At 40.8% G+C, this 27,560-nt stretch overlaps 2 protein-coding genes and 1 pseudogene across 3 annotated transcripts in view; 1 reads left to right on the top strand and 2 right to left on the bottom strand.

The window, feature by feature from the left end:
- Positions 1 to 690: 690 nt before the first annotated feature.
- On the bottom strand, positions 691 to 12,804 carry LOC120063894 (ubiquitin-conjugating enzyme E2 R2-like). 2 transcript variants are annotated; one of them, XM_039014211.1, is made up of 6 exons: positions 12,189 to 12,804; positions 11,621 to 11,861; positions 6,522 to 6,608; positions 6,338 to 6,435; positions 5,369 to 5,503; positions 691 to 5,185 (listed from the first exon to the last, which is right to left on the bottom strand). In XM_039014211.1, the coding sequence occupies exons 2-6, from the start codon at positions 11,837 to 11,839 to the stop codon at positions 4,903 to 4,905; spliced, it is 822 nt and encodes a 273-aa protein (XP_038870139.1). In that variant the 5' UTR covers positions 11,840 to 11,861; positions 12,189 to 12,804; the 3' UTR covers positions 691 to 4,902. The 2 variants fall into 2 exon arrangements, with proteins under 2 accessions (XP_038870139.1, XP_038870146.1); XM_039014218.1 differs by having other exon boundaries at positions 11,621 to 11,810.
- Positions 4,336 to 4,485, bottom strand: LOC120028370 (annotated as a pseudogene).
- Positions 12,805 to 18,849: 6,045 nt separating the features above from the next.
- LOC120063882 (ubiquitin-associated protein 1-like) overlaps positions 18,850 to 27,560 on the top strand; it is a 37,552-nt gene continuing 28,841 nt past the window's right edge. Inside the window, exon 1 of the mRNA XM_039014203.1 lies at positions 18,850 to 19,016. The gene's annotated coding sequence lies outside the window, so the exon portion shown is untranslated. The remainder of the gene's footprint in view (positions 19,017 to 27,560) is intronic.

The raw sequence follows: 27,560 nt of genomic DNA, 5'->3' as shown, positions 1-27,560 counted from the left end.
CAAATTCACAGCTTATTTGACGTGTATCTTTTTTGACACGCAAAGACCCAAACGGCGTCCATACTATGCCTTCTGGCTAGAAACTCGTTTCAGGTTTTGAAAATCACTTCTAATCCTATACCTTGAGATGTCACAAACCAGGTTTCCATCTAAGCATGTCATGCCGATGAATTACCTGATGCATGAAAAAAGTAAAGACTGGATAGTGGAAACAGTCAAATGTTACAATTTGCTATATAGGCTATATTGTGCTAACGCAACAGTTGTGACAAAACCATCAGTAGAGTTAAAAATTCGATGGAAATCCATTTAACTTGCATTTTTAATTCAGTACATGGGAATTTAACCCAAGTTATTTTATGTGCCCTACGTCATCACGCACAGCCTTTTATCCGCAATAAGTCATTTTGATAGAAACATCTCTGGTGGGAAAATGCACGTATAGTTTTGTGCAGATTTTAGAATATTCGCATTAAAATCTGTCTTCAATTGGATGGAAACCTAGCTACAGAGAAGCATGTTTTAGGACTTTTATCTTAACCATAGATCATAGAAACGCACCGTTTTCACATATGCAGACACTGGTAGGGTGCTGGAGATGAGGTTAAAAAGTGGCAGAATTGCACTTTAACATTGTTATGCCCAATAGCCTACTTGTCTTGCACTTTAAACAAGAATAAAAACCATCCCTTCAAAAATTGACCTTTATTACATAACTTGTGTGACTCCAATCTTCCAGCTTTACTCCTGAGATATTTATGGAAAATACACAGTAAAATGGTGATTTAGGTTTATGATCTCAATGTCAGCAGTAGTTACCAACTCCACTGACAGCAAGATGTGCTCCAGCAACAAATATCAACACTAGGTGGAGACAAAAAGTTGTATTTCACAGGAGGTGCACCAGTTAAGTCTCAGGCCAGCCAGGGCATCATTCAGCCGGTGGCTCATTTCATGCTTGAGAAATCAGATGAAGGTACTTTTGACGTTGACGATAATGAATCTTGATTCATATTTAAATTAAAATGAGCAGGTCTTTACATCCATTGGGGACATGTGCACTCCTGTGGTAAACGTATTTGAGAATAGTCAAGAGCAGTGAGCCAATTCAAGTCCTCAGACCTAACAGTTCCAATGGCTTCATCAACATGTTCTCGAGAATGCAAAAGGACATGGTTGATTTCACCTTAAATTAATTTTCAGTTAAACTGTGTGTCCTTTGAAAGTTGGACAAAAAGTTGGAGTTTAAACGTATTTAATTTTGCTACACTGACACTTTCCCTCTTCGAGCTTCCTTTCCATAATTGCATAGCCCAATGGTTCATACCATTTTAATTAGGACTTTTATTAAAAAGGGCGGGAGGATTGTGTTGCACAGTTGTGTGGTAAATTCAATGAGAAACTGGGGCAGTGTTTGGATACTTTCAAGATGATACAATCTCATGTCAGATCAGTGTTTTAGTATGTAGGGTAACCCCAGTTTTCACCTACACAATTGTGATGATTCAGTTATGGTTCAAGGAAAGACGCATTTGAAAACTACTCAAACAGGGCCCAACAGTTACTACCTGCTTTGAAAAACAATTTATCATTCCCAGTTTTCCCATGTCAAAGTACAGCAGCTAATGCTTTCTAAGAAACAAATGGCATCATTCACAACAGATAATAAATGAACATTTGAAGACATTTCAGACAATCCTGTCCATTCAACATTTTATAATATACATTTTATAGGTGACATTTGCATCCTCAGAACACAAAAGGTAGAGAAAATTATGAAAAAAGGAGGACAGCATTGTCCACATCACTGGCTGTGGGCACAGTCGTTTTTTGTCCAAACGAGACCATTTTCAGCCTGAGGGAAAATCTCCTTTAAAAAAAAACATCTTTAAAATACACACTCACCCACACAATACATGAGAAAAATTGTCCACTGCTCTCCACCTTTGCAACACTGAGTCTGACAGCTTAGCATGTGGTCCTTCTAGTCGAGTGTCATTTCGACCAGGTAAACACTGTTCCAACAGTCTCCTACTAGTTAATACAGGAGGCAAATGTCAGTGAGCATGAGACAGTACCCCCGGCTGCATCTCAAGACTCTTCAATGGCTTCCTTCCCTCTTCATTACCACAGATCTGAAATAGCATGGCAGGTTGGGGGGAAAAAGCAATATGGTGGAAATGTATCCACTCCTTTCACCGATCAGTGATCATGAAGAAAAGGGGGTGAAGAGAGGAAGTCGTTTTAGAGTATTGAGACATGGCTCACCCAGGTCGTTGACATCACATCCCTAAACATCCAGTGGCTGAGAAGAACAATCCATTTGTGATCCATCGGTCAACTCATTTTTGACTTGACGCCAGCCCCAGTTCAACAGAGCAAGGTAGGAGAAAAGTTCTCATTTTGATTATGTTAGTCTTCCTCAGACAGAAGTCAAGTCTCTCCCTCTTACAAACAGAAAATGAATACTCCACACCTATCTATAACTGATTGATTGTAGCGTCACTGGAAGTGGTGATGAAACGTAATCTCCTTGGCATACAATCCAGGCCAGCACCTCCATGTGAGTGAAAGGTGTAACAGGTCCTGTGTTCCATTAAACAGGTAATGGTAAAACACACACACACCCATGTGAAAACTGCAGGCCTAATGAGCACAGTTGATGGGTTGGCCTGACTAACTTTGCCCCACTTACACAACTTCAGCATTACTACTTAGGGCCTATGCTGTTCTTTAGCCAAAGTATTTGCAACAGAGTTTCAAGAAACATCCTTTTTCACACAAAATGCAATAGTGCCCATGTAGCTCTGAATCACCAATGTGGCATGTGCTCAAGTCATAGCTTAGCTGATATATGTTGAGGACAACTAAATGTGCTCTTTTAGCTATATGTGCTAACTAACAAACAATGGCTAATGCCTCTTGGCATGTGTAAATAGTTGATTAAAATACAGAATTCCACTCATTCAACTTCACTTTCCATTTTGACCACCTAACCTGGCTTGCTTACTGGAATTCCAGGAGTTTGCGCCAATTCCAAGAAAGCATATCAAGCATGTATGATGAGAAGCCTTTTCTGGTGTAGTTTTGTGAAGCATGGCCAATAGAAGAGGGCAACACACAGAAATGGGTGGCGATGAAAAAAAAAAAAAAGAGAACACACTGAATCCAGAGGAGGCTTGTGGGAGAAGCTATAGAGTACGGGCTCTATAGCTTCTCCAAACACATCAAACATATGGAAACCACATGTTTGACTCCGGTCCATTTATCCCATTGCAGCAATTACAATGAGCCCATCCTCCTATAGCTCCTCCCACCAGCCTCCTCTGACTAACTCACAGAGGTTGGAGGGGAAAAAGGTAGGAGACATGGGGACCAATGGTGTTGTTGGAGATTTGAAGTTTCCTCTCTAAAACACCCCCCCCCCCCCGCAAAAAACACACATTAAAACAATACCAAGCTCAAGCTGAGGAGCAGTTTGTGTGTGAGCTCTCTCCAGGGATGTAGTAGTAAAGAAATAAGGTGGGTAAACGCTGAATGAATGAAGCGGACGCTTACTACGCTAATTTAGCGTAATAGGCGCAGGAACACTTTTCACAACATATAGGTGTGTAGACGGTGTTAAGGTGCGTTTGTCCTCCACTACATCCCCGGTTTTCTCCCAGTGAGAGTCTATGGAGGCCCTGAGGTTTGGAGGCAGGGAAAGAATGGATGGAGAGGGAGGGCGGGCGGGAGAGGAGAATGAACTCCTTTGGTTCTATGTTCGAGACAGCACTTCCTCCTAGTGCCCTATACAGGGTCGTACTCATTAGGGAACACCGTAGCAAACTGTTTTGCAACAGAAAACAAAAACAGGTGGTAGTCCTTCCCCGTTTGTCAGTTTTCTGCCATTTGGTTCCTAATGAACACACCCCAGCTCTGGAGAGGTCAGAGGTGAAAGGAGGTGTGGGGTCAGTCAGGGCAGTTTGTCTGTAGATTTGTGTGTTTGTCAAACGGACATAACGACTGAGGCTGGCTGGCAACGAGGGTGAGACAAGCCAGAGACGGAAAGTGGGGCACATTGACTGAGCAAGACAGCCTGCCAGGCTAACAAAAATACCAAAATTCAGCCATCCACACAGAAAGAAAGCCAACCAGCTTACACTTGAATATGAAAGACTACCAGGGTGTGAAGGGGCCAAGAGGTGTCTGGGTTCTGAGAATTTGGTTAGAAAATTAAAGACTTAAGCCCGGAACGTACTTAAAGCAAATGCGTCTAGTGACATGATAAAACGCACAGTTGAACAGAAACAATAGCAACCGCAGTAGCACACATTCCATTCAGCTGCATCTTTTTTTGTGTGCTCCGTTCCCAGATGCACTGCAATACTGGGTCGTTACATGGAGCAAGCCCCTTTTCCGACTCCCCGTTCATAAATTCCATTTGGATATTAAACTGATATGAACAGATACTACACTTGATCCTCTCCAAAAAGCAGATATTATCTGCACATCTCGCAACAAAACAAACTCCTGTGGGCTCGGCTGTTTGTTTGTTTGTGTTCATCATCAACTGTCTGCTTTCTATCAATCCATCAGACCAGGGAGGCAGGCTTTGACTATGTGACCATCGAATACGGAAACCAAAACCATGCGGTCAAGTCAAATATCAAAGGACAAATTAAGACATTTCCGACTGCTCTTAACTATACAAATTATATTCGCGGAGATATTTTAGTTTTATTTTGTGGTCGACCACGCCTGTAATTGGAATTCCACTAATTTGTCCAGTTATTAATTTACTATCAATGCACCAGACACATGTATTTGTTTTAGGGGATGATCCAGGCTTAACAGGATCAGGAGGGAGCTAGGATCGGATGTGGCAGGGAGTGGTGCGTCGATTTGGGGCATTCGTCATCATCAAGAGTCCTCGTTCCCAGAATCCTCCTGGTCGTCGTCATAGCAGCCAGTAGTGACCCCTTCTTCTCCTCCACTAGTCCCCCCTGCCTCCATGTCGCTCTCCTCCTCATCTTCATCCTCCTCTTCCTCCTCCTCCATATCATCATCATAGAGGTCATCGTAGAGCAGGTCTGAGCTGCTGTCTTGGGAGGGAACCCGGGTCTGGACACAGTACTCAGCCAGCGTAGTGGGAACCTTGACACCGTCGCGCTCCGCCTCTGCCACCGTGGACACCACCTGCTTCCTGTTGGGGGGGGGGGGGGGGGGGGGGATTGGGGAGAGAGAAATCGCAAAGGGTTCACTCACTGTGACTGTGTGTGTGTGTGTGTGTGTGTGTGTGTGTGTGTGTGTGTGTGTGTGTGTGTGTCAACTTTGTTGTTTAAAAGGTAAATCAGTGGTTGGGTTAGTGTGCATGTGTTCTTCCTACCTGATAATTTCAGCGTATTCCTTGTCCTTGCCCTTGCTGTCCCTCCACTTGCGGAACATAACGGAGGCGTCCACGTTGGCCGGTGAGAATGTGTTGGGCTCGTTCAGCAGAGAGATCACACTCAACAAGATGGTCCTGTACACACACACACGTTACTAAATTTGACTTTATGTTCTCTAAAACATACCTATTACCTGAATATTTAATTTACAATGGGTCCTTTACCGTAGCTTCTAAGTAATGTGGCTTTACTTGATTTCCTTGAATGGTTGAGTTACTTGAACTGACTTCTTCTGTGACAGCAATGTTACCTCACCATTTCACCCATGTGGCTCCATTAGATGCTACTTCCTCTCTGGATGTTTGGTTACACACACTCAGCACTCTCAACCTGCCCCGGGGGTTGAGAAAGTGTCTCGCCGACTGGCATGTGTTATCTTTTTGGCACTTTGACTGTTAGGGACTGTGTCTACTCCTGAGCTCTGCACTTTAAACCTTTGACACGCAATTGAGGCATTATGATGACACTCCATATTGTCTTTTGGTCTCCCCCAAAGATCTGGAAGGTTGTGATGTCAATGGCTTTTTCTGCATGTGTAGTCCTCTGTTTCAACATATAGTCTAAAGGTTGATTGTCTTTTCATTTACATTTTTTTGTGCTCAAAATGGGTAAACATGTGAAGTGCGATAGACCGACCAAGGTCAAATACAAATGGGAAATAATTTGAAATACAGGTGTGCAATGTTTGCCCTTTTGGGACTACTCGCTTGATTCCACCGTTTCATCAAGCTATATCAAGTGCATCTTGAGTATCTGAAAGTGTTTGAGCTTTGTGGTTGAGCCAAAGTGTACTCATTAGGCAGCAAATAAAAATAGCTTATTTTTGTTTTCCGTAGCGAAACATTTTTAAACGTTTTCAATTGCATGCCATAATTAATGAACACGATGTTTGTAGCGGGTTGAGGTACCTGACGTTCTGGGTGGGGTTCCACCTCTCTGAGGGGAGCTCCCCGCTCTGGGGGTCATCAACGGGAGGGTGGAGGATGGAGATGCACACGTCGCCATTCTGTTGGAACACAAAAAAAGTCAAATTCTGGATGGAGAAAACTCTTCAAATATGTTTGGATTCATATACTTTGGGAATACATTTACCTCGTAGATGTTGGGATGCCACATCTTGGTGAGAAAACGGAAGGTCGGCGGGGAGTAGGGGTAGTCGATGGGGAACTTGATGTGAGACTGATAGAGACGACAGAAATGACCATCAGCTTCAGACATATTTTAATTCCATTTATTAAAGCCAAATAACCCTGACAATTAGTTGGATACAATTCAGAGAGCATGAGAACGATCCCCTAGGTTGTCTGTCATGTTAATGTGTATGAGCTATTGGGGGCCCAGTGTATCTGTATGTATGAGCGGGCATGGAGGTCTGTGAGAACATTGTGTCCAGCAGCCCCAGCCCTTTGGGGAGATGCACTGCTCTGCTTCACATCAGATAGTATTATCATCGTTTCAAAACATGCCCTGTGCAGACATAAGGTCGTTGTGAGTTTTACTTGATACACTTCACTGCTTCCCTTTTGGATCAGGTTCCTGGAAAAGGCTCCCGAAATTCTACCAACATGTTGACTTGTACTCGCGCTGCTAAAACCCTCGACCATTGCTATACTACCTTCCAGAATGCATTTATAAGGCCATTCGGCAAATCGGACCACGATTCCATCTTGCTCCTCCCCTCCTATAGGCAGAAACTCAAACAGGAAGCACCTGTGGTGAGAACTATTCAACGCTGGTCTGACCAATCGGAATCCACGCTTCAAGATTGTTTTGATCATGCGGGCTGGGATATGTTCAGAGTAGCTTCAGAAAATAATATCGCCACATACACTACAGTTAAAAAGTTTGGGGTCACTTAGAAATGTCCTTGTTTTTGCTTTTTTTGTTGTTGCTTTTGTCCATTAAAATTACATAAAATTGATCAGAAATACTGTGTAGACATGATTCATGTTGTAAATGACTATTGTAGCTGGAAACGGCTGCTTTTTAAAATTGATATCTACATAGGCCCATTATCAGCAACTATCACTCCTGGGTTCCAATGGCACGTTGTGTTAGCTAATCCAAGTTTATCATTTTAAAAGGCTAATTGATCATTAGAAAACCCTTTTGCAATTATGTTAGCACAGCGGAAAACTGTTGTTCTGATTAAAGAAGCAATAAAACTGGCCTTTTTTAAACTAGTTGAGTATCTGGAGCATCAGCATTTGTGGGTTCGATTACAGGCTCAAAATGGCCAGAAACAAAGAACTTTCTTCTGAAACTCGTCAGTTTATTCTCACAAACTTTTATAGATGCACAATTGAGAGCATCCTGTCGGGCTGTATCACCGCCTGGTATGGCAACTGCACCGCTCACAACCTCAAAGCTCTCCAGAGGGTGGTGCGTTCTGCCCAATGCATTACCGAGGCCAAACTCCTCCCCTCCTGGACACCTACAGCACCCGATGTCACAGGAAGGCCAAAAAGATCATCAACCACCCGAGCCACTGCCTGTTCACCCCGCTACCATCCAGAAGGCGAGGTCAGTACAAGTGCATCAAAGCTAGGACCGAGAGACAGAAGCTATTTTTCAATCTCAAGGCCATCAGACCGCTAAACAGCCATCACTAGCACGTCAGGGGCGGCTGCCTATAGACAGATTAGGAATCACTGGCCACATTTAGAAATGGATCATCAGCCACTGTAATAATGTTCCATATCTAGCATTACTCATCTCATATGTATAAACTGCACTCCACACTATTCTACGCTATCTTAGTAACTTTTAAATTGTGTTTACATATTGCATCACCCATTTCATAAGAATATACTGTATTGTATACTACATCACTCATCTCCAGCACATCAGAGGCTGCTGCCTATAGACAGATTAGGAATCACTGGCCACTTTAATAATGTCTCCATATCTTGCATTACTCAACTCATGTGTAAACTGTACTCTATACTATTCTACAGTATCTTAGTCACTAACTGTTTAAACATTGCATCATCCATCTCATATGTATATACTGTACTCTATATAAATGCCACTGTATCATAGTCCAATGCTGCTCTGACATATATACATAAATATGTATGTGTGTGTATACAGTTGAAGTCTGAGGTTTACATACCCCTTAGCCAAATACATTTAAACTTAGTTTCACAATTCCTGACATTTAATACTAGTAGAAATTCCATGTTTTATGTCAGTTAGGATCACCACTTTATTTTAAGAATGTGAAATGTCAGAATAATAGTAGAGTGATTTATTTAATATTTTATTTCTTTCATCACATTCCCAGTGGGTCAGAAGTTTACATATACTCAATTAGTAGCATTGCCTTTAAATTGTTTAACTTGGGTCAAACGTTTTGGGTAGCCTTCTACAAGCTTCCCACAATAAGTTGGGTGAATTTTGGCCCATTCCTCCTGACAGAGTTGGTGTAACTGAGTCAGGTTTGTAGGCCTCCTTACTCGCACACGCTTTTTCAGTTCTGCCCACAAATCTTTTATAGGATTGAGGTCAGGGCTTTTTGATGGCCACTCCAATACCTTGAATTGTGATACAGTGAAATAATCTGTCTGTAAACAATTGTTGGAAAAATTACTTGTGTCATGCAAAGTAGATGTCCTAACCGACTTGCCAAAACTATATTTTGTTAACAAGAAATATGTGGAGTGATTGAAAAACAAGTTAATGACTCCAACCTATGTGTATGCAAACTTCAACTAATATAAATGCACATACATACATATACTTAATCCATTTCTTAATCCATTCTTACGTGTTCTTACATGACTTACATGTTTTTTAGGGTATATGTTATGAAACTTAGATATTACTGCACTGTTGGAGCTAGAAGCACAAGCATTTTGCTACACCCGCAATAACATCTGCTAAACACATGTATGTGACCAATAAAATTTGATTTGTATGGCCCCTATATTTTTTTACTAAACAAAGCACTTAGCAAAATAACAAGAAGTCTATTGTATGTATGTGTTAACTAACCCCTTTCATCTGTGGTGTTAGCTAGCTATATTAGCTACTATACTAGCTAGCTGACTAGATAAACATGGTGCTAAGATCGGATAGGAGCTAATACCCAACATAGTTAGCTAATGTTAGCTGGTTATCATTTTGAACATGCACCCTTTTTGGCAACGAGCCATTTCCTGGTGCGCTGATCTGACCAGCCGCAATCATATCTGTAAATTGACAGTTAATAGTTGGATTAGATGATTGTCGTAACAGGGAAAGTAGTGTTTTAAAATACCACAATAAAGGTTGTCAATAGGTTTAGCTACCTAAGAATTTTCCTGCATGTTTATAGACCAATAAGCTTTAGATCAGCGAGCATGTGTGCATTCTCACTTCTTAAACTATGGGCAGATTAGAGTAATTTAGACAGAACGTCCATCGTCGTTTCATCTGTTTTACAACCCTCGCGCTCCTTGTTAGATATTATCCATATTTATGGCTTGGAAGCAAATGTCATCACCATTGAGCTAGTTCTCATAGTAGCAATAAACAGTAACAAGTGATATGAGCAATGGAGAGAGCTGTGAGGAGATGTGAAAGAGAGCAGAGTTACAGCCTCGCTCTAGCCAATCGTAGCAATAGGATCAAGTTTCAATCTGCCCATTTCTTGACAGATAGTTGAACTAGCCAACTGAGTTGTTTCTAATTTCGTCCTGGCAGCTGAGTTGTTTAGAGATGTGTCCTGACAGCTGAAAAAAAAAACTTTTCCCTGATGAAATTAATAACAACACTATCTGTGATCACAAATCATGACGTTATGTTGGACCAATTTCCATTGAATATGTTATTTTATATTCTCAAACTAACAGCAGTGCCTATATGATGTCCTTCCATACAGGCATGACATGCTGGAGTGTTGCTTCTACGCAAATGTTGTTGATCAGTAGGCTAATAAGTCCCAAATGGAAAGCAAACAGATTTTTTGTCATCTGTAGCACCAGACACCACTGGTCAGCCAAAACAAGTTCAGTAACGCAATGCATGCACACACTCCTATTAAATATTAATACACCTGTATTGTAAGTAGGACTATGCAATCTTAATTTACAGTTTATCAAGAGATTTACCATTATATAATATTAAATTACCATGCTGGTATGTAGTTAGATTGTTGTTACCAAAGTTAAATGTATTGTTTGATTTTCAAATTGATTCATTAATGCATACATGGCTGTTTATGACATTTTGTCACAAATGTTAACATTTTATTATATTGACTATCGGTCTAAAATATTGGCCTCCTTGAGACCCAAAAATCGGTATCGACCCTAAAAAATAAAATCAAGATTGGTCGTTCTCTAATTGTAAATCGGTTATCTGGTTGAGAAGACGTCATGTAACTAGATTAGTCACATGACATCTTTGTTCCTCAGATAGACATCACATTTTAGTTGTTATGGCCGGGACGATACCAGTATCGCGGCAAGGAAACAAATCACGAAGCAGATTTAACTTCTTTAGCAAAACAGCCCTAATGTTGGAAACAAACATTATGTTGTCATCCAGAATCACATTCATTTTTCAAGCGTCGGGTTTTCATTTTTGGAAAAAATATTGCGACACTGGTATCATCACAGCCCTAGTAGTTATTTGGTCCGATAACCAGATAAATACATATTTTGTGGTTGCTAGAAAAACATTTACAAAACTTCCCTTTAAAACCAGTATACAACCTGACAATGACATCACTCACAAAATATGTTATAATGATCATTGCACTGATGTCATTGCAACCAGTTTTGCCCACTTGGAAGAGTACATGCCATGGCCTGGATGTGGGCTCCCTCTCACCAGACTTCTATGCTAATGTGGTGGACTAGACACACTGAATAAGTCACTCAGGGGAAAGGAGAAGAGTCTCATCATGCCCTTCTCTTCCTCGCTCGCTCTATGCTTAGGTGCCATTTATATCCTTCCACAGCTAAAAATAGGAGTCTGGAGCATAACGATCAAACTGCAAGTGGGAAGGAGACTGGCTAGGGAGGGGGTGAGTGGGAAAGAAAGAGAGAGACAGAGTGAGATTGGAGGGAGAAACACCTGAAGACATACACACAAACCTGCTACACCCCTAGGCAACAAAGCAGCGTGTTGTACATCCCACCCCCCTCCCTCCACGGTTGGCTCACCACACACAAACCTGCTACACCCCTACACAGTAGCCTCACCTTAAAGTAGCCTCCCTCGTACAGTGTGTTGGGGGGTCCAAAGATGGCCACCTCCCAGTTGTAAAGGTCCGACTCCTCCACCAGGCCGATGCGGAAGCCCTCCACTGGCTGCTCCTGCAGGGACTTCAGCTCCATCATCAGGGCCTTCTGGGAACTGGGCGTCGAATGGTGGGCCATGGCTATCCCACTTCTGACACCAGGGGACATTTCAGAATTCATGTATTTTCTCCTTGTGGGTTTACTATTTGACGTATAATGACAAACAAATCAACTAATAACTGGACATTGTTGGCTTACTGGCTACAATAAATACACATGCCATACATTTATAAGGTTGGCTCCTATTCAACCTCAGGAGCAATATTATACAATAGTTTAATAAGGCTATTAAGGAAGATTTTCATGCAGTTTGAGTACAGAGAGAGCAATGACAAGGCTGGCAAATAGCAAATTCATGTCAAATTCAAAGTAGGACAAGTTCTGTATCGTGTAGCAAAGCCTGAGGCTGACTGCAACGATTAGGCCTTTGACAACTCGAATGGATTCAAGCTAATTAAACATTAATTACCTATATCCACGCAGTGTTTGTACTATCTTGTACTGTTTTCAATGGGATATAGCAAACTATTTCGTTTGTAACTGGTGAAGCATACAGTCAAATCATGTCAAGTTTCATATTGACAGAACTGTTATATCTTGACAAGCTGGACAGGAACACATTGGAAAAAAAATCTCTCCTCGCGTGGTATTTTTCTTCCTTGTGCCACTGCTGGCACTTGGCATGAGGGTAAACAACAACGTTAGAAAATTATTTGAGCCATTCTTGGGTCCAAAACTCTAGCGACGAATTGGTCTCGTTGACATTTCCCCCGTGTCCCCTGGTTAGCCCCCGTTCGGACAGTCGCTCAGTTGATTAATCCGCTGGCTGTTTGTTTATCTGCTCTTTTCTGGCATCTCGAACTTCTCCCCACGTCAGCTCAAACACCACCGAGTAACTTCGTCGAAAAAAGGAACTGCCTTCTCCACAGCATTTCCTCCACCGCCACGTCGAGAGGTCTGTATTTTATCGAGCTAACTTTCGTGAAAAAGGCAGACAGTGAAAGCTTTGCATTTACGAACTACACTGAATTTCACCGAATTATATTCTCACCCTATCGATGCTTCCGGCTATCATTGCGCGTGTCTCCACGACGTACTTGCGTAGCTAGACTCACGTCCAACGTGCGCGGTCTTCTCAGAATGATGTGCACTTTGTTTTTGTTTGGCAGTTTTTTAATGTATCGTCAATAACATAATTTAATGTAATTAAAGCCTATAGTTTTTCCTCACGTATAATTTACAGATAGAGTTGATAGACAATGGACTTTCAATAGTGACAACAAAATATGATGAATTGGCACCCAGATGATGGGTATAAAACCCTCAATGGTAATTAGTTTCTATACCCTAGTCTCCCTTCTGCCTAGGGAGACAAGGACAAACCCATTTACAATTCATACCATTAAAGCAATAACAAAACAAGTTAGAGTCACTCTAGAACATGTATCAAACACAAGCCCCACGGGCTGAATCCGGCCTATGACACGTTTCAATCTGGTCAGGGCAATGATTTGAGTTGTCAATTAATTTAGGCCCGCTTCCATACCGCCTGCCATGCACTGCACTACAAGTCACAGCAAGCACTGCCAACGGGCTGCACGTCAAACCACTGTGTATTGCCACACACCTCATCCCAGACACACACCTACACATGAGGAATCTTCTACAAGACCGAAAGTTTAAACGTGTTGTAGGCTAAAACATTTCCTTGCCAAGTTTCGATTCCAACGGGTCATTGCTGTAGCCTACAGAAAATGTCATCTTGGTTGTCAAATAGTTATAAGATAAAGGATTCACACACGGGTATAAATTACTACGAAAGTACAATAGGACACACAAGCTAGTATAAATGAGACAACAGTTAAGTCATCTACTTTATGAAATTACAGCCTGATGGCTTCCATTGGTGAATTCAACATAACTTACGCTGCTTTCGTGTGTCCTGGATATTTATTTTTATCTGTCTTTAATCCTCATGCTTATTGCTTGTATTTCTCATATTGCTTCATAAATTATTAATAGGCCTACCTGAGAAGAGAATATTTCATCTAAAAGCTGAATTGCAGTATATAGAGTACTAGTCAAAAGTTTGGACACACCTACTCATTCCAGTGTTTTTCTTGATTTTTACTATTTTCTACATTGTAGAATAATAGTGAAGATATCAAAACTATGAAATAACACATGGAATCATGTAGTAACCAAAAAAGTGTTAAACAAATCAAAATATATTTTATATTTGAGATTCTTCAAAGTAGCCACCCTTTGCCTTTGTTTAGCACTTTTTTGGTTATTACAGGATTCCATGTGTTATTTCATAGTTTTGATGTCTTCACTATTATTCTACAATGTAGAAAATAGTAAAAATAAAGAAAAACCCTTGAATGCTTAGGTGTGTCCAAACTTTTGACTGGTACTGTATATCACACATACTGTACATATAAAGAATTAATTATAATACATTTTATAAAACCCAATGGACAATATGCACTATTTAATTCGATTTTTTTGTAAAATGAAAGAATATCAAGAAATATTGGCAGATTATTTTATTCTCTCTCTCACGCACATACACACACACACGAAACGCAGCTGTCTATTTAGTTTATTGCGTTGAAGGAGGTGAGGTGTGGAGGTGTGTCTCTCTCTCTACAGTATAAGTAAGAGTTATTCCTCTGGGAAGCCATGCAGACAAAACCCTGACTGGAACTACATCCCAGTAAGTACCCTATCTCTAAATATTCCTTATCTTAACACTTTAAAAATAACCATGTTTTTTTAAAGAGACTTGTAAAACATGATTGATAGAGTTTAACAGATCCCACTGATTCAAGTGTTACAGTACTTTGAAGCTATGGGAGACTTTTCTAGGCGTGAAGATATTTCAACATGTCCAGGCGATAACAGGGCTACACTGGAGCTTGGTTCCCAAGTTTGTAAACCATACCAACCACATAGCCGCAGGAAGTAGGAGTGCCGGAAAAAAAATATATATACAGTACCAGTCAAAAGTTTGGACACACCTACTCATTCCAGGGTATTTCTTTTTACTATTTTCTACATTGTAGAATAATAGTGAAGACATCAAATCTATGAAATAACACATATGGAATAATCTAAAATACATTTTGATTTGTTTAACTTTTGTGTGTTAATTCATAGTTTTGATGTCTTCACTATTATTATTTTTTATTTTGCATCTCCCGCCTCCTTGATCAAAGCATTGGAAGGAAAGGAAGTCCAGTTTGGCTGATAGTACTATTAAAGGCACAATCTGGGATATTTCCTGTTCTTCAATGGTAATTTCAATTAGCTGATGATGTAGCAGGCTTACATCAACACCCAGCAATCTCGTTAAGAGACTCCGATTGAGTTGAGATACCCCATGAATTCACTATATTGGTGTTCGAAGTGGGACTTTCACCCTGGTAAAGTATGTCCCAAAGGTATGGGCACAAGGGACTTGTGAGAGTGAATTAAAGGGACATGTTAGTACAACTGTCAAGGCTGTGGGTAACTGGTGAAAGGAGTCAGGCGCAGGAGAGCTGAGATGCGTAGACAAGGTATTTAATTCAAGAAAAAACTGGACAAAATACCGGTACCACGAAATAAACTGGCGTAATAACAAAACCCGGTAACAATATACCAGCCGTCAGATACAGCTTAACAATAAAACAAACACGCACACAAACATGGGGGAAACCAGAGGGTTAAATAATGAACATGTAATGGGGGAATTGAAACCAGGTGTGTAAAAAACAAAGACAAAACAAATGGAAAATGAAAAGTGGATCGTGATGGCTAGAAGGCCGGTGACGTCGACCGCCGAATGCCGCTCGAACAAGGAGAGGGACCGACTCCGGCGGAAGTCTTGACAACAACACCTAACCTGGACCTCTTTGTGTAACGGTTAAGCTATTGGACTAACAGTCGCAGGGACTTGGGTTTGGATTTGAGAGTAGTTAAATTTCCTCAGCCCCATCCCTTAACTTTATAACAAACCAAGTGGTGGGGCTGCCGTTGGGCTGAAACACAAAGTCAAGGACTGTGGCTTTAAAGAAATTTGTAGTCAGGATCAGATGAAGATATATGCTTTGTCGCATGTGCTATTTTGTTCTGAAAGGGTAATCATGCATAATGCTGAATTATCTCATGTTGATATGCTTTTGCGCAATCTCCTACCCACATTGGATCCCCAAAGTTGGGTTTATAATCTAGTCACTGTTTTATGAAAATTATCAATAAACCCAACGACGTTGGCAATGGGCGCTCAAGAGAAAACTAGCTGTTCTTTCCCGGCCTATAGTGGTCCACGGAAACACTTGACTGACTAGCCATCATATTCTCCTGACCCCAGTTCAGAATATATTTCACGGGGCTTAAATAAGTAATGAATCCAGGTTAGGGTGACACAAATCCTATAAAGAAAATGTTTGGGAACATCTCTTCAGTGTAGCCCACGGATGATGGACCAAAAAAAATACTATACATTGCACTGGGATGTGATTTTTGTTTTGTTTAATTGTTTAATGATTTTTTAAATAACATTTTGTATTTTCTGAGAGAATTACATTTTTTGTCCAATTTCAGTCATGTTTGTGTAATCCAAAAGTGTAGCATTTCCTACTTTTTATTATATTTTAGAAAATAAACATGCCCAACTATTATGTGCAATTTAATGTTTTATCATTTTTATCAAAGAGAATACGATGAAAAAAATTGCATGCCATCCTTTTTTATTTTTGTTAATTTTTTAATCAACAACAAATAGCATATAACACAATATAGAAACATATCTTACAAAACAGTATATCAAATAACAGAGACAAAATGTATACACAGGGGTATACACATTTAAACAAAAATACAGGGTTTGCTTTGCTTTACTGTTTTTCAGACTTTGCAGCATTTTCAGATCAAATTCAAGACAAATTAAAAAATATTTTGCTTTCTTTTGCCTACTTGCATTTATGTATGTATGTAATATTTTCCTTACATAATGAAGAGATTCGTTATACACTACATGACCAAAAGTATGTGGACATCTGCTTGTCGAACATGTCCTTCCTAAATCATGGGCATTAATATGGAGTTGGTCCCCCCTTTGCTGCTATAACAGCTTCCACTCTTCTGGGAAGGCTTTTAACTAGATGTTGGAACGTTGCAGCTGGGACTTGCTTCCATTCAGCCACATGCGCATTAACGAGGTCGGGCACTGATGTTGGGCGATTAGACTTGTCTTGCAGTCAGTGTTCCAATTCCTCCCAGAGGTGTTCGATGGGGTTGAGGTCAGGGCTCTGTGCAGGGCAGTAAAGTTCTTCCACACCGATCTAGACAGATCATTTCTGTATGGACCTCGCTTTGTGCACTGTGGCATTGTCATGCTGAAACAGGAAAGGGCCTTCCCCAAACTGTTGCCACAATGTTGGAAGCACAGAATCAGAAGCACTAGAATGTAGTTGTATGCTGTAGCGTTAAGATTTCCCTTCACTGGAACTAAGGGGCCTAGCCCGAACCATGAAAAACAGCCCCAGACCATTATTCTTCCTCCACCAAACTTTACAGTTGACATTATACATTGGGGCACGTAGCGTTCTCCTGGCATCCGCCAAACCCATATTCGTCCGTCGGACTGCCAGATGGTGGAGCGTGATTCATCACTCCAGAGAACGTGTTTCCACTGCTCCAGAGTCCAATGGCGGCGAGCTTTACACCATTCCAGCCGACGCTTGGCATTGCACATGGTGATCTTATGCTTGTGTGCGGCTGCTCTGCCATGGAAACCCATTTCATGAAGCTCCTGACGAACAGTTCTTGTGCTGACGTTGCTTTCAGAGGCCGTTTTGGAACTTGGTAGTGAGTGTTGCAATCGAGGAAAGATGATTTTTCAGCACTCTGGGGTCCCGTTCTGTGAGATTGTGTGGCCTACCACTTCACGGCTGAGCCGGTGTTGCTCCTAGACGTTTCCACTTCACAATAACAGCACTTAAACTTGACCAGGGAAGCTCTAGCAGGGCAGAAATTTGACGAACAGCCTTTATGGTAAGGTGTCATCCTATGACAGTGACACGTTGAAAGTCACTGAGCTCTTCAGTAAGGCCATTCTACTGCCACTGTTTCTCTATGGAGATTGCATGGCTGTGTGCTCGATTTTATACATCTGTCAGCAATGGTTGTGGCTGAAATAGCCGAATCCACTAATTTGAAGCGGTACTTTTGTATATATAGTGTATATACTTTGTTTTGATCTACATCCTTATCATCAAACAAAAGTCAAACATTTTTACCATCAAGCCGAACCCTAGCACCAGTTGATCTAAACAAGATCTTAGTACAAATACATTCAAAGAATAAATTACTTATAAATTCCTCTTCAATATTGCAGGGCAAATCTCCTACTTCCGAGTTCAGTGTTTTATTGTTGTTATTTTTTTATTTTATTTATCCTTTATTTAACTAGTCAGCAAGTCAGTTAAGAACAAATTCTTATTTACAATGACAGCCTACCAAAAGGCAAAAGGCCTCCTGTGGGGACCGGTGCTGGGATTAAAAAAAAATAGAATTAAATAAAAATATAGGACAAAACACACATCATGACAAGAGAGACAACACAACAGTACATAAAGAGAGATCTAAGACAACAACACAGCATGGAAGCAATACAACATTCAAGACCACTGGGAACTCGGGAAAAAAGAGTTCAGACTGGGAAGAAATCGTTGTGAACAGTCATTCAACTAGGAATTTCAAGTCGGAAACTCTGGCATCTTTCAAGAGCTCCGACTTTCCAACCTGATTATCACCGACTTCATGATTTGACCAAAAATATTATCCCCAGAGTTCCCAGTTGTCCCGAAAGCACCATATGCCGCGTTCAAAACAACTGGGAACTCAGAAAATACGTGGTCAAATCAGGATGTCAGTGATCTTCAGGTCGGAAAGTCGAAGCTCTTGAATTTAGGCCCAAGTTCCCGAGTTGGAATTCCGAGTTGGATGACCGTTCACATCGATTTTTCACAGTCGGAGTTCCCAGTTGTTTTGAAAACTCGGATTTCCGAGTTCCCAGTAGGTTTGAACGCAGTAATATTTATCTACGGCTGTGTCGTCATGATGTGAAAATGTGACATCAAACAGGAACCATAGGAAGGCTGACAAATCAAGATGGCGTCCCACGATGATGCAGGAAAGAGATTTCGATTCCAATAAAAACGTACTTCTGTCTAGAGAAAGTTTAAAGACAGTGTTTTGCCGGGGGGTGTAAATACGTTTTTGGAGACGCAAGACAGAGCAGATACTGGTAAGAAGATTCATGGAAGATGTTATGTCCATTTTCTTTCAGGGGCGGTGGCAGGGGGAGTGAACGAGTCAGCAGCAGGCCAGCTAGTTAAGTAGCTAACTATTTAGCTAAGATGTGGACATTCGATATTCTGTATGTCTGATTGTATTCGTAACCTAGTTATGTACTTAGTTAGCTATGTGCCAGTCTTTTGGCCAAGTAACGTTAAGGCCTGCGCGTTAGCTTGGTTATTTCATGTCATCCATTTAACGTCGTTACTCGTTTGCTAGCTAACGTTAACTCGTCATGAAACTGTTAACATCCCGACTTGCTAACTAGCTATATGTCGTCCTCTATGTTAATCTACTCGGCAATTAATTGTTTTCCAAACATACCCGCCAGGTCCCTCTTGCCTTGGTCGCATTACGTTGAATCACTCATTCAAAACTAGCTGACGCTACCAGTAGCTAACCAGGCCAGGCGGAGCGACATCTAGCAAGCTAGCTGTCAAAGTGGCTAGCGGGGTAGCCCTTACTGCACTGTAGCCTACAACATATCTACGTTTTCTACTAGCTTGCTAACTTTACACTGCAGATGTCTATAATGAATTACCTAACTGTCACCTTAAAGTTGTAGATACTCTTGCTAACCTCTGATGCAGGTAGCGAGTCATGCAAGTAACGTTATGACTCGTTAAATGTTTCCCCGATGAGCTAACACAGTTAGCTATCTACTTCAAATTTTCAGGTGTTTTTGTTGTTTAGGGTTTGAGTAAACTACACTAAGCTATGTTGCTGTGGTGGACATTGCATTGACTGTTTATAGATAGAACATTCTGGCTGATCGAGCTAGATCTCACTCCATGGTACGCCAATGAGTCCTCTCATGACAAACTGTACCTGGGGGCCGCCTTATGTAACAGTATAATAAAGGCGATGGGTCTGTGCTTGCTGAACAGTGGTGTGAGTTATGCAATTAGTCTTGCCACTCTCACTTACTAAACTTTGTGTGTTGATTTCTGCTTATGTGTGTGCAGGTTTTTACTTAACCCATCCAATACATTGCCGTGTCAATATTGAAAAACTACTCAGTAGCCAATAGACACAGGCCCTTAAACCTCAAGATATAGGCTACAGATATTTTGCTGAGTAACACACATTACTGTCTTCTCTGGGAGCCTATTTTAGTTCATAGTAGCCTCCTGCTACTATGAGTCTGCTATTTTAAGTCCACAAACTATGAGTCTGCTATTTTAAGTCCACAAATTGTTGTCAAGGGGATGGAAGCTCAAACTATTAGGAAGGTTTGTGGCAGACCGAGGTAAAGTAGGTTTTATAACAGACATTTGCTGGTAGCCTATGTTAACGTTGACAACAATTTCCATTACTTTATGATTACTACAAAGGATCTTTCACAATATTTTTTGTTGTTGTTTGGGACCGGCAGATTTCTTGTTTAGGTTTTTTTGACTGGGGTGAAAGTGCAGTCACTATACAGGCCCTCTCAGTGATGTGATTAATTACACTAATAATACAAAAATATATGGATATAAATCTATGAGTCATGGTTATCATGGAGTAGTTGTTCATTCCAGGAGTCTGTTTTGCCACAGGCGTGTTTTGGGGGACAAGTCTTGTTTCAGACCAAATAACTTATGAATTTCATACCAAGATCTTACTAAATTGATGGTACAGGGATTGGTCGTTTTTGTTAATATAGTATTACTCCTGACATCATTAAGAGCATACATTTCCATCTGAGTCCACAAAGGGGCTGGTTCTGTTTCAGTTGAGAATGAAATGAATCTAATATCTGCTGCCCAGTAATACATCTTAAAATTTGGTTGCCGGAGACCTCCTAGACTATAATCCCATGTTAATTTGTCCAGGCTCACCCTTGGAGTTTTATGGGTAAAGATTCAAATAGGTACATAATAGGCAAAGCATTTCACTTTTGTCCATGTTGACTTTGTAACCTGATATAGACCTTTATGTACCCAAAAGCATCTGAAGTCTTGAGAGGGGTCGAGTCAGAGGAACAAAATAATGTTGTCTGCGAACAATGATCTTGTGCGTTATCTGGCCTACCTGAAAGCCCTTTATGCCAGGATCCATTATGGCCTCCGCCAGGGGTTCTATGGCTAGCACGAAAAGGAGTGGAGAAAGTGAACAGCCCTGTCTACCTATAAAGAGTGGGAATATGGCTGACATCATGCCATTAGTGGATATCTTGGCTTGCGGTTTATGGTATAAAGTGTTCACCCAGTTGACAAACGAAGGACCAAAGTTAAATTTAACAAGGACCTTGAACAGGTATGGCCACTCCAGCCTATCAAATGTCTTTTCAGCATCTAGCGATACCGCTATACTATGATCGCTCCTTACACTGGCCATGTACATTACGTTGAATAACCCACGGAAATTATTGGTGGAGGATCTTTTCTGAAGTCCGTTTGATCGGTGTTAATCAGGTTTGGCAAATATTGTCCTAATCTACTAGCCATCGCCTTAGAAATGGATTTATAGTCAGCATTGAGGAGCGAGATTGGCCTATAGAAAGAGCATTGTAGAGGATTTTTTTTTTTGTATAATTGTTATAATGCCAGTGGAAAAGGAGTCCGGTAGGCTCTGCATCTCAGCAGCTTATTTTAGAACATCCATCAAGAGGAATAAGCGAATCCTTAAACTCTTTATAAAACTCCTGGGGGGGAAAGCCATTGTCTCCTGGTGATTTGCCAGATTGTAGAGAGGGAATTGCTTTCTCTTCGTGTGTGAGGTAGTTCAATAGTAGACAGAAATGTGGCTATCATTGCTGGTTTCGTTCCATCAGAAGTGTATTGTTTAAATGAATGAATCATCTCTTCCGGATTGTGAGACCGTTGTGAGACCAACACAGACCGTTCTGTGTTGATGGTTCTCAAATTCTCCTCAGCTTTTTTCTGCCAGGCTAGGGCTGGGCGCTATACCATATTTTACTATATACCGGTATTTATTCATGGACCGGTTTGGGTTTTTACTTTACCTTCTATAACGGTATTTTAATGTTTGATTTGTTAAATGTGATACGCTGTGTATAACGTCAATTTTTATAGTTTACTCTGCTGCTTGGGTCATCCCTCTCCGCTCTCTCTCCATGCCACTTTCCACACAGACCTAGTCCCACCCCCTGTCACTCAAGGAGCTCGTTTGTTGTTGCTTGACCACGAGACACTTTCGTTCAGTCTGCATGGTCAATGCAGCACATACAACAATGTTGATGACAACAATGTTGTTTCTACTTTGATCTTAATATAAATCCACATGCGTTCTATAATTACAATATTAGTTTGTGTTTATTACATCTGAAAACAGCTAGTTTGTATTTTCTTAGGAAGTTAAGCTAAATCGTGTTAGCCACTAATGCTAATCGCTAGTTAGCTGGCATGAATTGAACAGTATAAAACAATCCGAATGGTGAAAGACCCATTGAAATAATTTTGAAAATATGTGTTGCCACCCTAGGGTCACACACTCCTTTGTAGTGAAAGAATTTAATTCTCTAATTCAGCAGTGCATTTTCTTTTTGACCTTTTGGTATAGGAAATGATTTGACCCATAAGAAAGGCCTTTAATGTATCACCGAGTACAAAACTAGAGGGAGAGGATGGACAGTTTTTACAGAAACTTTATTTGGTCTTTGATAAATTGACAAAATTCTGCCTACTTGAAAAGACTTGGGTTTAGGCGGCATCTATAGGTCCCTTGAACTCCATCTGGCATCCAAGCTCCCCTCACACTTTTGATCTGAGAGAGTTCTGGATAAATACTCAGTTTCCACAACTCTATGGGTTACCTCTGCTGATAGGAGAAAATAATCAATCTGGGTTATGCGGGCAGGAGTAGAATGAGTAATCCCTATCTTGGGGGTGGAGCTGTCTCCATGTGCCTTTCAAATTGAAGTCTTTTATAAATGATAATACATTTGGCTGACTTAGTCAATAAAGTTGCTTTAGTTGAGGATCTATCCAGAATCAGATCCAGACAAAAATGTAAGTCGCCCCAAACTAAGTGTTCCCTGAAATTCCACTACCTTGAGGAATATATCTTGAATAAAAATTATCATCATAATTAGGTGCATATACATTAAGCAAGGTCCAAGATTCAGAATACATTCTTCCATGGACCACTACTTAACGTCCCAGTGGCTCAATAATTGTTTTCGTTACACAGAAGGGTAAATTCTTATTAATCAACACAGCTACTCCCTGTGTCTTTGTTTTATATGAAGAGGCAAATACCTGTCCAACCCATTCCCTCTAACTTTATTGTTCTGCCCCTGTTAGTTGTGTTTCTTGTATAAACGCAACATCAGTCTTTTCAAGTACATAAGGTCTCGTTTTCGTTTAACAGGTCCATTCAATCCATTAATGTTCAATGATTTACTATCTTAGCCATATTGTTATGATTTGATCATTTCTATCAAATCAAAACTTAGTTGAAGAAGTGGGCCAGGCTTTTTCAAAAACATTTGAGGTTTATGTAACAATCATTCAAAGAGATCTTACAGTTAAAAGGTACATATATTTAAAGAAATAACCTCATCACTGAGACACTCAAGGGCCCTCATAGTGATTGTTCTTTTTGACTGGGATGAAAGTGCAATCTGCCCGGTCCCTAACAAAAGCATTTGCTTGTGAAAGATCCTTCGTAGTAATCAGAGGAATGAACATTTACGGCAAATTTCTAGTGAACGTCTGATATAAAACCTTTTTACCTCGGTATGTGGCAGAGCATTCATTGGAGCAGTTGCTTCTGTTAGTTTTATATCCCAGTATCAATCGCACGTTGACATCTGTAATGCTATAGCCTACTTAGAATACAGCCGAAGCAGCACCCAACGCAAACTCCAATCAAATCTGAACACTAACACACACGCCTCTATTTATAATGCCAGGGATTGTGGCGTGGCGTGCGGCAGAATAACCAATTTACCGGTTTGTGAATTCAGATGCAAATCAAAACACATTTTCACAGAAAAAGAACAACAGGAACAGAAAGAGGAATATGTAATTACTATGGCAGATATGGTTCTTCAGTAGCGCACTGTCCTAATGCTCTGGTCATGCAGATAAAAAAAGAAAGCCCATGACTTCACTGATTACAACCAACTTTCTTGGGGACTGAAAGACTAGGCTATTCCCCAGGATGTCAAAGGAGCACTAATGTCCTAAGGGGAGTTCTGTCAGATGAAACAAAGCCTCATTGCTCACCACCCCTACCTTTTTTAAAATGTGGATTTGGGCTTGAAATGTGCATTTCTCATTGAGATGTTTCCTGCTCAGTTGCATCTTTGTGAAGGTTCCAATTTCCTTTAGAAAACATGTTGTCTGGGTATTTTTTTCCTTCCTTGTAAAGGAGTTGATTTGTCCATATTGAAGTGATAATGTTGGCAAGTTCAAGTAGATGCCGATCATGTTGTAAAATAAGAATGTCAAGGTAATTGACTCTGTTTTACTATATACTGGTATTGATACACGGACTGGTTTGAGTTTTTACTTTACCTTCTATAACGGAATTTCAATGTTTGGTTTGTTAAATGTGATGCGTGTGTAATGTCAATTTTTTTATTTTACTGTTAGCTACTTTCAAGTCGCCTCTCTCCCTCTCCTGCATGCAATGATGTACAGTTGAAGTTGGAAGTTTACATACACCTTAGCCAAATCCATTTAAACTCCGTTTTTCACAATTCCTGACATTTAATCCTAGTAAAAATTCCCTGTTTTAGGTCAGTTAGGATCACCACTTTATTTTCAGAATGTGAAATGTCAGAATAATAGTAGAGAGAATGGTTTATTTCAGCTTTTATTTCTTTCATCACATTCCCAGTGGGTCAGAAGTTTACATACACTCAATTAGTATTTGGTAGCATTGCCTTTAAATTGTTTAACTTGGGTCAAACGTTTTGGGTAGCCTTCCACAAGCTTCCCACAATAAGTTGGGTGAATTTTGGCTCATTCCTCCTGATAGAGCTGGTGTAACTGAGTCAGGTTTGTTGGCCTCCATGCTTGCACATGCTTTTTCAGTTCTGCACACAAATGTTCTACAGGATTGAGGTCAGGGCTTTGTGATGGCCACTCCAATACCTTGACTTTGTTGCCATTTTGCCACAACTTTGGAAGTATGCTTGGGGTCATTGTCCATTTGGAAGACCCATTCGCGACCAAGCTTTAACTTTCTGACTGATGTCTTGAGATGTTGCTTCAATATATCCACATCATTTTCCTGCCTCATGATGCCATCTAGTTTGAAGTGCACCAGTCCCTCCTGCAGCAAAGCACCCCCACAACATGATGCTGCCACCCCCGTGATCCACGGTTGGGATGGTGTTCTTCGGCTTGCAAGCGTCCCCCTTTTTCCTCCAAATATAACGATGGTCATTACGGCCAAACTGTTCTATTTTGTTCTTCATCAGACCAGAAGACATTTCTCCAAAAAGTACGATCTTTGTCCCCATGTGCAGTTGCAAACCGTTATCTGGCTTTTTTATGGCGGATTTGGAGCAGTGGCTTCTTCCCTGCTGAGCGGCCTTTCAGGTTATGTCCATATCGGACTCGTTTTACTGTGGATTTAGATACTTTAGTACCTATTTCCTCCAGCATCTTCACAAGGTCCTTTGCTGCTGTTCTGGGATTGATTTACACTTCTCACACCAAAGTACGATCATCTCTGGTAGACAGAACGCCTCTCCTTCCTGAGCGGAATGACGGCTACATGGTCCCATGGTGTTTATACATGTGTTCTATTGTTTGTACAGATGAGCGTGGTACCTTCAGGTGTTTGGAAATTGATCCCAAGGATGAACCAGACTTGTGGAGGTCTACAATTTTTTTTCTGAGGTCTTGGCTGATTTCTTTAGATTTTCCCATGGTGTCAAGCAAAGTGGCATTGAGTTTGAAGGTAGGCCTTGAAATACATCCACAGGTACACCTCCAATTGACTCAAATGATGTCAATTAGCCTATCAGAAGCTTCTAAAGCCATGACATAATTTTCTGGAATTTTCCAAGCTGTTTAAAGGCACAGTCAACTTAGCGTATGTGAACTTCTGACCAACTGGAATTGTGATACAGTGAAATGATCTGTCTGTAAACAACAAAGTCATTGGAAAAATTTGTGGAGTGGTTCTAAAACGGGTTTTAATGACTCCAGCCTATGTGTATGTAAACTTACGACTTCAGCTGTATATACAGTGGTTGCCCCACTAAAACTTTTGCGATTATGCTGCGGGTTTAGTACTGTACCCTGCGTTTAGTACGGTACCCTGCGTCACCACTTCATTGCTCCAGACCAGCGCAAGGGGGAGTTGGAGCACTGATTATGCTTTTGGGTCCTACTGTGTCTAACTGACAATGAATGGGTGACATAAACCGAAATAGAAACTCATTGTGCACGACTTCAGTATTACTTACTAAAAGTGCTATTACATTAAGGTTTTTATTCTTTTATTTTGTTAGGATTATTTTGCTCTTGCTGTAGTACTGTAGGCCACTCCCGACCGGTCACGTTGTACAGCGCCTGAGTGGCGCAATGGTCTAAGACACTGCATAGCAGTGCAAGCTGTGTTGCTACAGATGCTAGTTCAATACCTGTGCCGGCCTCGACTGGGAGACCCATGAGATGACTGTAGCATTTTGGTATCTCTCCCTCTAAAAACATAAATAAATACTTCTAAATAACAAACTTGCTTTATTTACAAATTACTAACAATGTCTCACCCCATGTTCAAGAATGGCTTTTTTCTCGCTCGTTTTACGTTATGAAAAATAAATAATCTCCAAAATGTATTATTTATTAGTTTAGAATTATGTAAAAGCCCCTTGGAAATTCTCACATATGTTATTAGCAGGACAATATATATTTGTCATGGCTCCCGGGTGGTGCACAATGGGATTGCCATGCAGTTCTCCAGCTGTATCCACTGAAAGCGCTCAAGGTACGAGGGCAGGGGATGGGCCACAGAGCCGCGTACAGGAGACGGACCTAGCCCATGAGGGAGGGGAGGTAGACCGCCACACTGGGTAGCACAGAGCAACACTAAGGGGCATTGCACAAATAATGCCACTGACTCGGGGAAACGTTCCCGCTGTTCTTAGTGCCAGTCTGCACGTCCAAACTAAAACAATGTAACTAATAATGGCATCTTTATGCTTTCGTTAATAAAATAATAAATACTTTCAAAATGCAGATATTTTGTTGTGGATCCATAACGAATTACTATGGGAATAAATATCACTGAGTACAGAAATATTAGAACAAAGTTATCTAATGACGGTAAACAAGTTGGCTGTATCACAACCGGCCGTGATTGGTTGCAATTTCAGTTTAATCCACCAGAAAAGACAAAACAAATAATACAACAAAAAGTATTATTATGTATCACATCGGACCGTGATTGGGAGTCCCATAGGGCGGCAAACAATTGACCCAGCGTTTCTCTTCCTCTAAAAACAGAAATAAATGTATTGGCCTTTACAAATATTATTTTGGCCTTTATTCAGATTACAATCGCTCACTTTCGTATTTTTGAA

The sequence above is a fragment of the Salvelinus namaycush genome, chromosome 2 (assembly GCF_016432855.1).
Source record: "Salvelinus namaycush isolate Seneca chromosome 2, SaNama_1.0, whole genome shotgun sequence".
Lineage (NCBI taxonomy): Eukaryota > Metazoa > Chordata > Actinopteri > Salmoniformes > Salmonidae > Salvelinus > Salvelinus namaycush.
This window is presented reverse-complemented; position numbering and strand designations above follow the sequence as displayed.

Bases quoted from the DNA above. Each gene is read 5' to 3' on its own strand.
- LOC120063894 (XM_039014211.1), bottom strand. From the start codon at position 11,839: ATGAATTCTGAAATGTCCCCTGGTGTCAGAAGTGGGATAGCCATGGCC. The intron at 6,436-6,521 runs GTAAATGTATTC...GTGTTCCAACAG, and splicing joins GGCATCCCAACATCTACGAG to AATGGCGACGTGTGCATCTC. The intron at 5,504-6,337 runs GTACCTCAACCC...GTGTGTGTACAG, and splicing joins AACCCCACCCAGAACGTCAG to GACCATCTTGTTGAGTGTGA.